At 53.2% G+C, this 12,019-nt stretch overlaps 3 protein-coding genes across 3 annotated transcripts; 2 read left to right on the top strand and 1 right to left on the bottom strand.

Annotated features, from left to right (window-relative positions):
* Positions 1-337: 337 nt before the first annotated feature.
* Positions 338-1,266, top strand: J4E93_007720 (uncharacterized protein; the record flags this gene model as incomplete). The annotated part of the gene is made up of 5 exons (XM_049345625.1): positions 338-397; positions 454-467; positions 517-564; positions 617-726; positions 776-1,266. 5 exons carry the CDS (start codon positions 338-340, stop codon positions 1,264-1,266), a joined length of 723 nt encoding a protein of 240 aa, XP_049197152.1.
* A 1,945-nt stretch (positions 1,267-3,211) lies between these two features.
* On the top strand, positions 3,212-5,558 carry J4E93_007719 (uncharacterized protein; the record flags this gene model as incomplete). The annotated part of the gene is made up of 2 exons (XM_049345624.1): positions 3,212-3,400; positions 3,450-5,558. 2 exons carry the CDS (start codon positions 3,212-3,214, stop codon positions 5,556-5,558), a joined length of 2,298 nt encoding a protein of 765 aa, XP_049197151.1.
* A 3,915-nt stretch (positions 5,559-9,473) lies between these two features.
* DBP4 (ATP-dependent RNA helicase dbp4) lies at positions 9,474-11,964 on the bottom strand (the record flags this gene model as incomplete). Its single annotated transcript, XM_049345623.1, has 2 exons — positions 9,474-11,783; positions 11,842-11,964. 2 exons carry the CDS (start codon positions 11,962-11,964, stop codon positions 9,474-9,476), a joined length of 2,433 nt encoding a protein of 810 aa, XP_049197150.1.
* Between the last annotated feature and the right edge of the window lie 55 nt (positions 11,965-12,019).

The raw sequence follows: 12,019 nt of genomic DNA, 5'->3' as shown, positions 1-12,019 counted from the left end.
CGGCCCTGGCCATGCTCAACTCTCGCGCTCTCTAACAACACAAATGGAAAAAGATCCATCTGTATCCTCCTTCTATCTTCTGGAACGTCAAATGCAGGCCAGGCTTCGCGGCTGTGTCTCCAGCGTCGCGACTAGTATCTTTTGGTTGCCGACACCATGATTGGCTGCATCATCGGCAGTTGTCGGATCCGATACCGGAACGAGTTAGCGCGACAATGTATTCTCTTTCCCACCAGGTGTACATCTACAATAGTCCGCTCGGGTACTTCACTATATCATTGCGACATCTTGATCTTGTTGACTGAGAATCGACTCATCTCAATTCTAACTTCACATTATGACTGTATCAGAACCCTCCTTCTCGGCACCTGCCAAAACAATCACCTTCCATGGCTTGGTAAGAAGCATGCTTACTTGCATCGCAAACTGATACTAATATATCATCACCTACAGCTCTTTGATATGGAGTGCGTTATATTCATTGAAAGCATCCTACCAGTGAGCTAATATAGGTAGTGGGACTATCATCGATTCCACAGAGGCCATTGTGAAGCATTGGCACAAGTAAGTAACAGCCGAGCATGTTCACGTCTTCAAGCTTACATGACTGCATCAGGATTGGGAAAGAGATAGGTGTCGATCCTAATGTCATCCTCGCTTCATCACATGGTCGAAGGTCGATCGACGTCCTTAAGATCTATGAGCCAAAGCTCGCAAATGAGGAGTGTAAGCGCCATATCTTCATTTTGGCAAAAGCACTCATCTGACAGATAAGATATCTCCCAAGCAGAAGGGTTGATTCCGAAGGAATTCGGGCAAGACGCCATTGAGATTCCCGGTTCACGAGCTCTGTTGGACAAGCTCGAAGAGAACCTTGTTCCATGGTCCATTGTTACCTCAGGCACGCGACCTCTTGTGCAAGGCTGGCTCGATGTCATGAAGCTGGCGCACCCCAAGAATCTCGTAACGGCAGAAGATGTGCCCAACGGCAAGCCAGACCCGGCGCCCTACCAGATGGGTGCAAAGAAGCTGGGGCTCCAAGAAAACAAATCTTCCATCATTGTCTTCGAAGATGCGCCTGCAGGCGTCAAGTCTGGAAAGGCAGCAGGGTTCGTCGTGGTGGGACTTTACACCACACATACGCTAGAACAGCTGATAGAAGCTGGCGCAGATTACATTGTCAAGGACATGCGCAGTGTCACGCTGACATCATGGGACAAAGCAACAGGGCAAGGAGACATACAGATCGCAGATGCCTTAGTCTAAGCGAAGAGAATCAACACCGACTGTTACCTTACTCGTCTTTGTGTGGGCGATTTAGTATTTTGCCAGGATCGTGAGCCTGCTTACTCGACATGTTCAGGTTTACTGCAAGCTCAGTTGACATCGGTGACTGAGCTGCAGTCAGACGGTTGAAGCTTACGATAAGCCGTAGATTGGATGGAAGATGAGGTCGGAGACCGATTGTGCGGCGAAGCAACAATGTTTGGAGGTTGAAATCTGCTTCATGCGTGCACAGCCTCGCGACCCTTAAACAGCATGCAGGAGTGTCGCTTGGAGTGCTAGCCTTGTTCGACTCGCCGTATCATCCTCCCTGTACGGGAATCACGGAATGCAGCGCGTCGCATGAAATACTCCATTTCGAGCAGTCTGCGCCCCATCGAACTGTTTTCTGGAAAGACGACGGCACCACAAGCTACTGCAGTCGAAGACGTCAGCTGGGTGTGCCGTCTCTGTGGTGCGACACGACCAGCTGGCGTAGCAGACTCGCAAAGAAGACTAAGTTCAGACGGGTTGGCGAGGACGTCTGATAGTCGGCAGGGTGCAGCGCATGATAGGGACGCCCTTGCAGCACGAGGTTTTTTGGTTTGGGCCAGCGGGTCCCCCAGCTGGGGGCGCACTGAGTCTTCCGAGCTAGGCTGGGATTATCCGTCGCCCAAGTCAGTCAACACACGAAGTTTGTAGGACAAGCTGGGGCCAATTTGAGTTTCGCAGGTGGTACGGAAGCCCCTTTGCTGCAAGGTACGCTCAGGAACCGTCGATATGTTGCCAAAACATGTGCGCCGACTTCCGAGCCAGCAGATCAGCGGCGCGATATGCCCCTTGGCCATGCGCCCGGGGGGCATCTCGTCACACAGATGGTCGACTCGGACCGGAAGCGGTTACTGACAAAGAGCTACTCGGCGAGTCGTGAGAGGCACAGGATGTCGGCACGACGGCGAGCGCAATGTTGACGCCATCAGCTCAAAGCAGCGCTCGAGCCCGTTGCCCACGTTGAAGCCATGCCGCCGCCGACGGTGACTAGACATTTGACGTGGAACGTGGTTGAGCAGGCAGGCTGCGTTGGCATTAACATGCACTCTCACACGCTCATGTATATTCTCCGAACGGGGGAAGGCCCAAGCTGCAGCACCATCCATCGCCTTCAAATCAGTGGGACATGTCTCCCGCCCGAGGGCGGATCACAGCCGCCGCCGCAGCTCGCTCCACCGCCGGACCAATTGGCGTGAGGCAGGAGAGTGCCCCTGGGCGCGCTTCACGATTGCGCGCCGGGGTTGGGCGTGCCGGCCAGTGCTGTAAGTCTATGTGTATGCGAGCGTGTGGCAGCCCTCGACGGACAGGAGGGCGAGCAGATGCAAGAAACAGAAGATCGAATCATCCGGTGCGTCTTCTCCAGGATTCAGGTGTGCTGAGCGGAGACGACGAGTGTCACGAAACTATTTTTGTGCCGGAGCAGCATAATGCATGCTGGGGGGTTCAGTGGCTTAGCAAGTTAGCACCTCCGACCAACCAAGCGGCACCTGGGCAGCCAACAACCTGATCGCTCCTCCTGCTCTTCTTCTCCGTCGTCGTTCGCTTCGTGCCTTTCCCTACCGCGCCGTCGCGCTGAATACCCTCGTTTTTCTATTGTAGATATAGAGTCTACTGCTGTTGTTTTCGCTCCCCTTCGTAATCGTCACTCGCTACCATTACTGGCATCTTCCCTCGACACATATCTATCCCAGCGCCGACCCGTCTCGGTGCATCCCGTGCATCCGTGCTCTACGCATTATCGCCCATCACCAGCGCCCCAGATTCCGCCTTCCACAGCTGCACCCACCTGTCACTACCCGAACGCGCCGACGCCGACGACTTTATTGCAGCCCTCGTCGCCCTTGATTCTGCGCCCCTCTGAAGTCGCTCTGCCTGTATTGCCGCTGTGCGCGCCGCCATGGATTCTAGCGGGGCCTCGACGACGGCACCCTCTGCCCCCAAGCAGCCTGGCAGCGATGTCAAACCCCGCCTCACCAAGGACCAGCACGACATCCTCGAGCAGCACTTTCTGGCGCAGCACAAGCCAAGTACCAATGTAAAGAAGGAGTTCGCGACGCGCCTCGGCGTGCCACTGGACAAGATCAACGCAAGTGTCCTGTCATGATGTATGCCTTGCGTCGCTAACACGACTGCAGAACTGGTTCCAGAACCGCAGAGCCAAAGTCAAGCAGGACCGCAAGAAGCTAATGAACCAGTACAACATGACCATGAGCCTTCCGTTTGGACACCAGCACGTGCCCGTCATGTCTAACCACTACGCGCACCCGCAAGAGCAGCAACATCCGCATATGCTCATGCAGCCGGACTTCTATCCGAACGCTGACATCAGCCCTGCAACGCTCCCTGTGCAAACGGGCGAAGGACCATCAGCCCTCGACCTAGGCCCTCAGCTCATACTGCAGCACCCGCACCAGCACCAGCACCAGCACCAACAGCATCAACAGCAGCAGCAACAACAATACGACATGCAAAACGCCCTCCACGCAGTCCCGGAGCCCGACCGTTCCGCATCGTACCGCTCCAACGACCTCATGCACTCGATCATGGCTGCGACCAACGGTGCCTACATGCACAACAGTGGCATGGGTCTCAATGCGCAAGAGCAAGGCTTCTCTTACGAAAACAACGGCGTCAACGGGCTGCCCAATGCGTACTCCAGCGACCTGGGTGCCTTTTCGGTTTCTGCGTCCATGCCCAGCGACATCGCCCCTTCACACCCAGAATTTGACAACTTCGCGGACTTCCAGATAGACTACTCGGCACTTGCTGCGACCAACACCACCAACTCAACATCTGCAGAAGCTCAGCAAAGTACAGGATCCATCTCGTCTGACGCGTCCCCATACAATGGCACCCAGTCATCTGGCACCACGCAATCACCAAACGGGCCAACACCTCCATCCATCGCCTCTTTGAACTCGGTTTACACCGGCTGGACAGAGGATCCATCGCAAATGGCACAGCCCAAGCAGGTCGAGGAACCAGAGGATCAATTCGCACCATACAGTCTTGCTCAGGCTTCAGCCTCCGAACAGACGCTTCCATTCTGGCCGCAAGATGGCTCAAACCAAATGTACCCGCAGTCGAACTTCTACCAACAGCCAAACTCGTCTGCACACGCCATCCTCACTTCACCGGAACAAGCACGGAAGCTCAGTGCCGCGCCCTCTGATCTCGACATCCCACTGCACTTCCGCGAGGATGCGTTTGCCCGAAGAAACTCTTCAAGCAGCAACCTGGCCAACAACATGGACGCGATCCACATCCGAAACGGTACTCCGGAGGGCTTCCAACAATCAGATCAGCATTCAAGCATCGCTGCGAGAAGACAGAAACGCCCAGTCAACCTGAATTCCAGCGCAATGAGGAGCGCCTCGTATTCTGCCCCCATGCCATCACCAGGAGGCAACCACGACAAGGTCATCCGCCGGATCCGATCAACTGGAATTGCGAATGCTGGGGGTCGTGTTCAAAAATCACAGCCAGGTTCAGCGCAACGCTCACCTATGGCTATGAGCTTCTCCGATGCTGCTGCGTCGCCCAAGTTCGCACGAACTTTCTCGACTTCGAGCACCACCACAATTGGACAAGGCGGTAGTCTAGCACCACCAACTCCACTGACACCACAAGATTTCGGCAACTATTGGGGTGGTGCTGCCGTGATAAGACCTCATTCCGCGATGCCGGATCACAACAGCCCAGAGAGCATGCACGCGAACTGGTCCAACGACCAATCTGGAAACGTGATTGCGAAGAGCACTTCACCGCCATCTTCATCAATGGATCTGCAATCGCGCTTTGCAAACGACGCTTTATACCGCGACACACCTCCGCAGTCAGCACCAGCGACACAGCAGCACTTCCCTCGAACATCATACATGCAGCAACCCCAGATGCGTGCAGCTTTCCATTCAACAACCGATCTTACGATTCAACAACCGAAGCCCTCGCACTTCAGGCGACCATCGCTACCTGACACTGCTCAGGCCCAAGGCGATGACAGCAATGTCCAGTACATGCAGGGCGGAAACATGTATGACGACTACAAGGACATGTCATTGAGTGGCATCCATCACAACGTTCCCTTCGCGCCCCAAGTCTCCGCCATGCCCGACTTCCTCGTACACCAGTACACACCACCTCAAGGCACGGACCCGCATGGAAACCTCATACGGCGAACGACCGAACCCCAGCCCAAGAGCTACATCTTCGCCAACCAGGGACCAGGGGACTTTAGAGGGTAGTAGCTTCAAACCTGATAGCATGCTTATCGCAACGTTGACCTTCGCTTCTTGACTATACCCGGACTTTTCGTCGATGCGTTTTTATTCTTTGCCAGTCTGTTACGGCGATACGGCATACTCTTTTCTCTTTATTTCTTTCACTCTCTCATTCATGGGCACACATGGAGGCATAATCTTAATACGGCACACAATCTTGGATACTATCACGATTTGGCGCAGGGCGTTGCCACCAAGGAGTTAAAAGCGTTTACTTGATCTCACACACCCGGATTCCTTTGTATTTACGGAGGACTGGATATCACGAAACGTCGTTTGCTCAGCGTAGTACATTGTTTTTTCCTTTACTGGTGTATGTTTTTCTCATTTGTTCGAAGGCTGGGAGGGCATGGTGGCTTCTGTATCTTTGGATATGTCTTGTCTGACGGGAGTCAGCTGGAGTAATGGAATAATGAATCACAGGGACTGGGTGTATTAACACCCCATTAAGTCTAGAAGAATGCAGCTATGCAGACTTGCAAATGGAATCAATATGCTTCGGCATGAGTTCACCCTCTTTGGCATCGTTCATTTCCGTGCAGTCTAATCTTGACGACTAACCAAATAACTACATTCTCTACACCAACATCCGCATTCATCATGCTCATCTCGATCCCACACGCCCAGCCACATTCCAACCCACCATCCAAAGACCCGGCAATCCCCTTCACGCGACCTTCCTCCCCCCGCGGAAACGTCACTAGCAGCAACCCACACCCCCTCTACCTCGCTACTAACCGTTCGCATAAACCCGTGACGTTATCGCTATGTAGTTTCGCTCTCTCTATTTCCCTTTTTTCTCTTTTTTCCTCGTCGTTCCTTTTGGCGCCTTTTTCCGACCTGCGCCGCACCGCCGCACCAGCCAGCCCCTGAGCCCCTGCATGGCGCGAGCGATGTGGGCTAATTTTCCTTACCCGCGGACGTTGACTGTGGTTTTGAGAGGCATTACTCAACGGACCAAACTTTTAGAGGGCGGATGCCGTTACTTCGTGACGGGCCGACCGTATCGATACGGTAGGGAAATGCGCCGAAGAGATGGAGTACGAGGAGGGTGGATGCTGTGTGAGATAGTGGGGAAAACGTTGGAATGCAGGAGTGATCATTTCGTGCAGTCGCTGCATGCGTTAGTTAGTGATGGAGAATTATCCTTGTGCATTGCATAACACTGCAGCCGCGGGAGGAGAAAAGCAGTTATCACAAGCAAAAGGAATCTAGATGAAGAAGAGGAGGTGGGTGAGGTACCCGCTACCCGCATATAGTCGGCTGCATACACTTGTGCTAGGCTACTTCACACTGCTTCTTTCAGCTCCACTGCCATGTCCGCTTGCTTTTCTTTCGTATCGAAGCCTTCATGCAAGTAGGATGGACTATGTTTGTTTTGCTTCGGTGCAATTTCTCCGCTCTTTGCTCCTTCATGCGTTCCAAGGTTGTGATTGTGATAGTGGAATTGAGGGAAGTGGCACGGTACCGCGGAGATTGACCGAGTGAGTCGTGCACATGCTTGCTCATTGCTGTAAATCATGTGAAAAAAACGGGTGAGGCCACGTTGTGCCGTTAGCCGTTTAGTAACGTCTACGTGGTACCTGAATCGCTATCGTTGTGTCCTCAGCGTGGCTTACAACACAGTTGAAACATCAACCCCCAACTAAAATCTCCGTATCGATCGCGACCATTCCGTCGCTTAGAGGGCAGGAAACCGCCGGCGAGACTACAGCCCGAGAGCTCTAGCCAGGAACTTACCCGCGATCGGACATAAGTTTGCACTTCCGTACCGTGGTTCGTGACATTCTTCGGTCCCAAGAAGTCACACACGTTGAAATTACGATGGGCAGTCGTAGCCGAGCTGTATGTAAGTCTACTTCGGTACGCTATTGAGGAGCGTAGGAAGCCAGGTTCAGGAACGGGAAATTAGTTGTGGAGTAGTTGTCTCGATGATCTACGCTCGCGGGTGTGGACAGCTGGAACGCCAAAGCGACTATTACCGGAGGTGCATATCTAGGTATGGTTGGAAATGGGATCTCGGGAATGTGCATTTTTGAAAGGTTTTGGATGAGGCAGGTTAGACGAGATCTGTCATGTACGTCATACATACCTAGGTAGTATGCGGTTCTACACTCTTTCTGCAGGATGTTTGCTGTTGCAGCGCTACCGACATCTGGTATCTCCACTGCACCCGCATGCCCATTGCAACTTTTGTTATGGAACAAAACAGCAAGAGTACTCATTTCTTACATACTCAATCATACTCTGTGTACTTGTTGAGGGCCTTCCACACTTCTCCGGTCTTTCCTCGAATTGCTTTCATTCTCCCATCCTCGATGTCAGGTCCACGACCCCAGCAATTTATATGGCTATATCCGCCATTTCCTTCACATACGACCACAGGCCAAGGACAAACACAGGATCCCGTTCGCTCTCCACACGTTAAGCCTTTGACCGGCGAGCTAGTAGTAAGGTGGGTGACCACTTGCGAAAAAATCGCTGTTGTATGTTTTTGACGTGTTTTTTTTGGCCTGTATGAAGGGTGCACAGTAAGAAGAATTTTTTTTTGGCAGCAAGAACTTCAGGATGCTTCATGGTGGTTATGATACCACGAAGTTGTGAGCACGAATGGCGGATTGCTAACCATTGCTACTTATCAAGAATGGCAAAACGTCTGGCAAGTTCAAAGCAGAATTTCCAAGTCTCTCATAAGCCTTATTTCCAAAAATGCATGTCAAAACACGTTTAAAGACCCAATCCAATGCCATGCACCACCACCTCTCTCCTAACCTAAACCCCCACACTCGCACACCAAAACTCAGCTACACAGACCGTCGTCTCCCCACTATCCCCCACAACCCCTCCTCCAAACCGAAACGTACTCACTCCATCCCTAAAGCACACAAACTCCTCCTTGCCCCCATTCGTACCACTCAACAACGCCGACCCAGCTAGTTCACTCTTCGCAAAAGTATCAGCACTCTGACTAATCTTCGACTCAAACACCCCGGATTCGAGATCGACACGCCGTGTGAAGCCGGCCCATTGGATGGCGCGTGAGGAAGAGCCGGTGCCGATGTCGGTGGGGGAGGTGCTGGAGGCGGGGCCGGTGTAGAGGATGGCGGAGGAGAGGGTGGAGTCTGAGAGGAGGGAGCGGGTTGTGCAGGTGCTGAGGTAGATGTTGTGGGGTGTGCCGATGGGGGCGGCGCGGGGGAGGATTGGAGTGCTGGTTGTGGTGGTGAGGAGGGAGGATAAAGCGATGAGGAGGGGGGTGGGGAGATGCATCGTGAGGGAGGGTTGTTGGGATGGCAGAAGAGACGGAGTGGAAGTAGAGTGACACCGCACGGAGCTGTTATAAGATTTTGCTTTGTATCCGATGCCTTTACATCGGTCGAAGAGACACAAAACCCAGGAACGTAGGCCTGTATATAGTATACATACCCCTTGCTACTCTTACACCCACCGCCTACACGGAACACGAGATGTACTCCCTGATATTCCCTCGCACCACCACATTCCCAAGATAGAAACCCACCAATGCGTTTTCATCTACACGTCATATAAAGCCTCGTATCGTAACCGGGAGACGGATGGAAGAGGCTCAACAAGTGTGTATTTAGCCTACCGATCCAGCACTATACAGTGCATGCGAGGTTGTATACCGGCAATACCAACCGCATGGTAAGCCCACCCCTGCTAACGACCGGGTACGAGTTTCGGTAAGCAAGCGTCGGTTTGGGGGCGAAGGGATGGGTCCGATATTTTGTAGTCGTGATAGATAATTCGACTTTTGAAGGCCGCATAATCGTAGTTGTGGGGAGTGTAAAACGAGACCTTTGGTGAAAACTTGATAATCGTATGGCATTATAAAAACATTCACACGCCGATACGTGACAGCTAGTCCAGCAGACCCGCAGCGAGCGCCTCCATATCCTCCAACGTCTCCGGCTCCTCCACTCTATGCGCCGCCTTGGCCTTCTTCTTCCTCCTCTTCTCAGTCTTTTCCTCGTCTTCAGAATCAGACTGGAACCACTTCTTCTGCTTCTTCGGCTGCTCTTCTTGCTCTTCGTCTTCCTCGTCACTGTATTCCGCGTCCGCCCTGAAGTTTGCAAGGAGATCCTCACCGGGATCGGGAAGCTCGACACCCGCATCGTCACTATCGTCACCAGCTTCACCAGCTTGCTTAGCCCGCTCTCTTTCTTTGCGTTTAAGCATCTTCTCCTTCCTCTTCGCTTTTGCAGTCGCTTTGTCTTCGACATCGGCGGCTTGAACGACTTCTCGTGTTGCTTCGATGAACTTCTGGCGTTGCTCTTCTGGTAGACCCTTGGCGCGCCATTGCTCTTCGTCTTCGAGTTCGTAGATTTCGTGCGGGTTGCCGTCGTCGTCGTAGACAAGTTTCTTTCCCTTGTCCATGAGTTTGGTGAGCTTTTTCTTGGATTGGAGGAGTTTCTCGCGGCGATTACTGTCGACAACGATGGGTTGCGATGCACCGGCAATGTGAACAAGGCGACCGCCGGGTGGAACTTCGGGAGCCTTCTCAGCGTCAACATCGCTGGCATCGTCCTCCGCTGGGATTCGTCGTTTGACGGCCATGAAGTCGTCGTCGGCCGCGTTGTTGGTCGCTCCAGCACCACTGAATTCGTCCGCGGCCGCATCATCTCCATCCCTGACCAGTTTCCGATAATGTTCTCCCAAAACATCCTGGTTCTTGCGCTCGAACATGCGGTCGTACTTGGTTCGCACAGGTTTGTCTGCCTTGGCCGTCTCTTCAGCGTCAGAGGAGTCCGAAACCTCGATCATCTGTCTTGATGCCTGCTTCTTCTGTTTGCTGTTGTCATCCTTCAAGAACTTGATCTTTGGCGCTCCTGGCAGACCCAAGCTAGAGGCGTATGCTTCCAGATTGTACTCTTTGAGCTTGAAGACTTCCTTGTCTTTCTGTAGATATATCGACTTGACGTGCGTCATGAAGGCCTTTTGGCCGAGATACTTCAGAGCTGGATCCTGGAAGCACATGTTCTGTAGCTGGTCCTTGATTGACTGACGCTTCTTCTGGCGCACGTTGATCATCTCGACGGGTACTCTCTTAGCCTCCAGACGCTTCAGCATACCCTCCTCTTCGCTTGGTGCCAAGAATAGCACTCCCCGTCCCTCCCGGTTGTATCGTGCTGTTCGACCTACGCGGTGGATGTAGGTATCGACATCGTCAGGGCAGTCGACCTGTATTACGAAGTCGACTGCTGGGAAATCCAGTCCTCGGGCTGCGACGTCTGTAGCAAACAGGCAGGAATGTTTCGCCGCGGAGAACTTTGCTGTTGTGTCGAGTCGAGCTCCCTGCTTTTGACGACCGTGTATGTGAAGGAGTGGTATACCGGGCTGCATATGACGGAAAGACTCGTAGACGAATCGGACAGTCTTTGCAGATGAGAAGAAGCAAAGAATCTTTGACTTCTTGCTCGCTTGTATGAAACTCCAGAGGGTGTCCAGCTTCTCTTCGATGGGGCAGACTATGTAGTTTTGCGTGAGGCCCTTTGGAGTTGCGCTCTTGTCTTCGGCGTGTACAGATACGTATTCCGGGTCTTGGAGGCTCAAGCGCGCAAGGTCGGACACCTTCTTTGATTGGGTAGCCGAGAAGAGCAGCGTCTGTCTTTCCTTGGGAAGGTATTCGACGATTGCGTCCACGTCGCGCTGGAAGCCCATGTCAAGGATTCGATCCGCTTCGTCCAGCACCAACATTTTCAGGTCGTCCACACTGAAGGCTGCTGTTTGCGACAAGTGCTGCAACATGCGACCGGGCGTGGCGACGACTATGTTCATCTTGGTCAGAGCCTCCCTCTCGTCCTGTAAGCTCTTTCCTCCAATCAGCAGACCCGCCGCAAACATATGTCCGTGTCGTCCGATCTTGCGCAGGACGTCGAATATCTGAATCGCAAGTTCTCGAGTTGGCGATAGGATCAAGGCGCCCAAGCCGGCATCGGGGCCAATGTGCTGCAGCCGGTATAGGTTCTCTAGGACGGGTATGATGAAGGAGAGTGTCTTTCCGCTACCTGTCTTTGCAGCACCGAGTATATCGTGTCCCAGCAGAGCTAAGGGTATGGCTTTGGCTTGAACGTCGGTCATGACGGCGAAATGCGATGACTTGAGGCCTTGCTTGGTCGGGTCTGAAAGCGGGAGGTCGGTGAAGTCTTTGTACTTTCCATTCTTGGGGTCCTATATATTCAGTCAGCTCATTGCGCTCCATGGCTCCTGTATATCGGCGCGTTCATACCAGCTGCTGGACGGCCTGCTCCAGCTTCTCCACGTCCACATCGTCGCGCTTCCTCTTCTGGAGATTCTCCCTCTTCTTGGGCTTGAAAGGCCGCGTGCGACCAGTGATTCCAGATGCGACCATGTCGGCGCGATATCGAGTCTTCGGCTTGCTTCGGTGTTGATGTCGACTGGCGCAT

Source organism: Alternaria ventricosa (assembly GCF_023758065.1).
Source record: "Alternaria ventricosa strain BMP 2768 chromosome Unknown scaffold_14, whole genome shotgun sequence".
Taxonomy (NCBI): domain Eukaryota; kingdom Fungi; phylum Ascomycota; class Dothideomycetes; order Pleosporales; family Pleosporaceae; genus Alternaria; species Alternaria ventricosa.
Note: the sequence above shows the minus strand (reverse complement) of the source record. Positions and strands in the feature narration are given on the sequence as shown.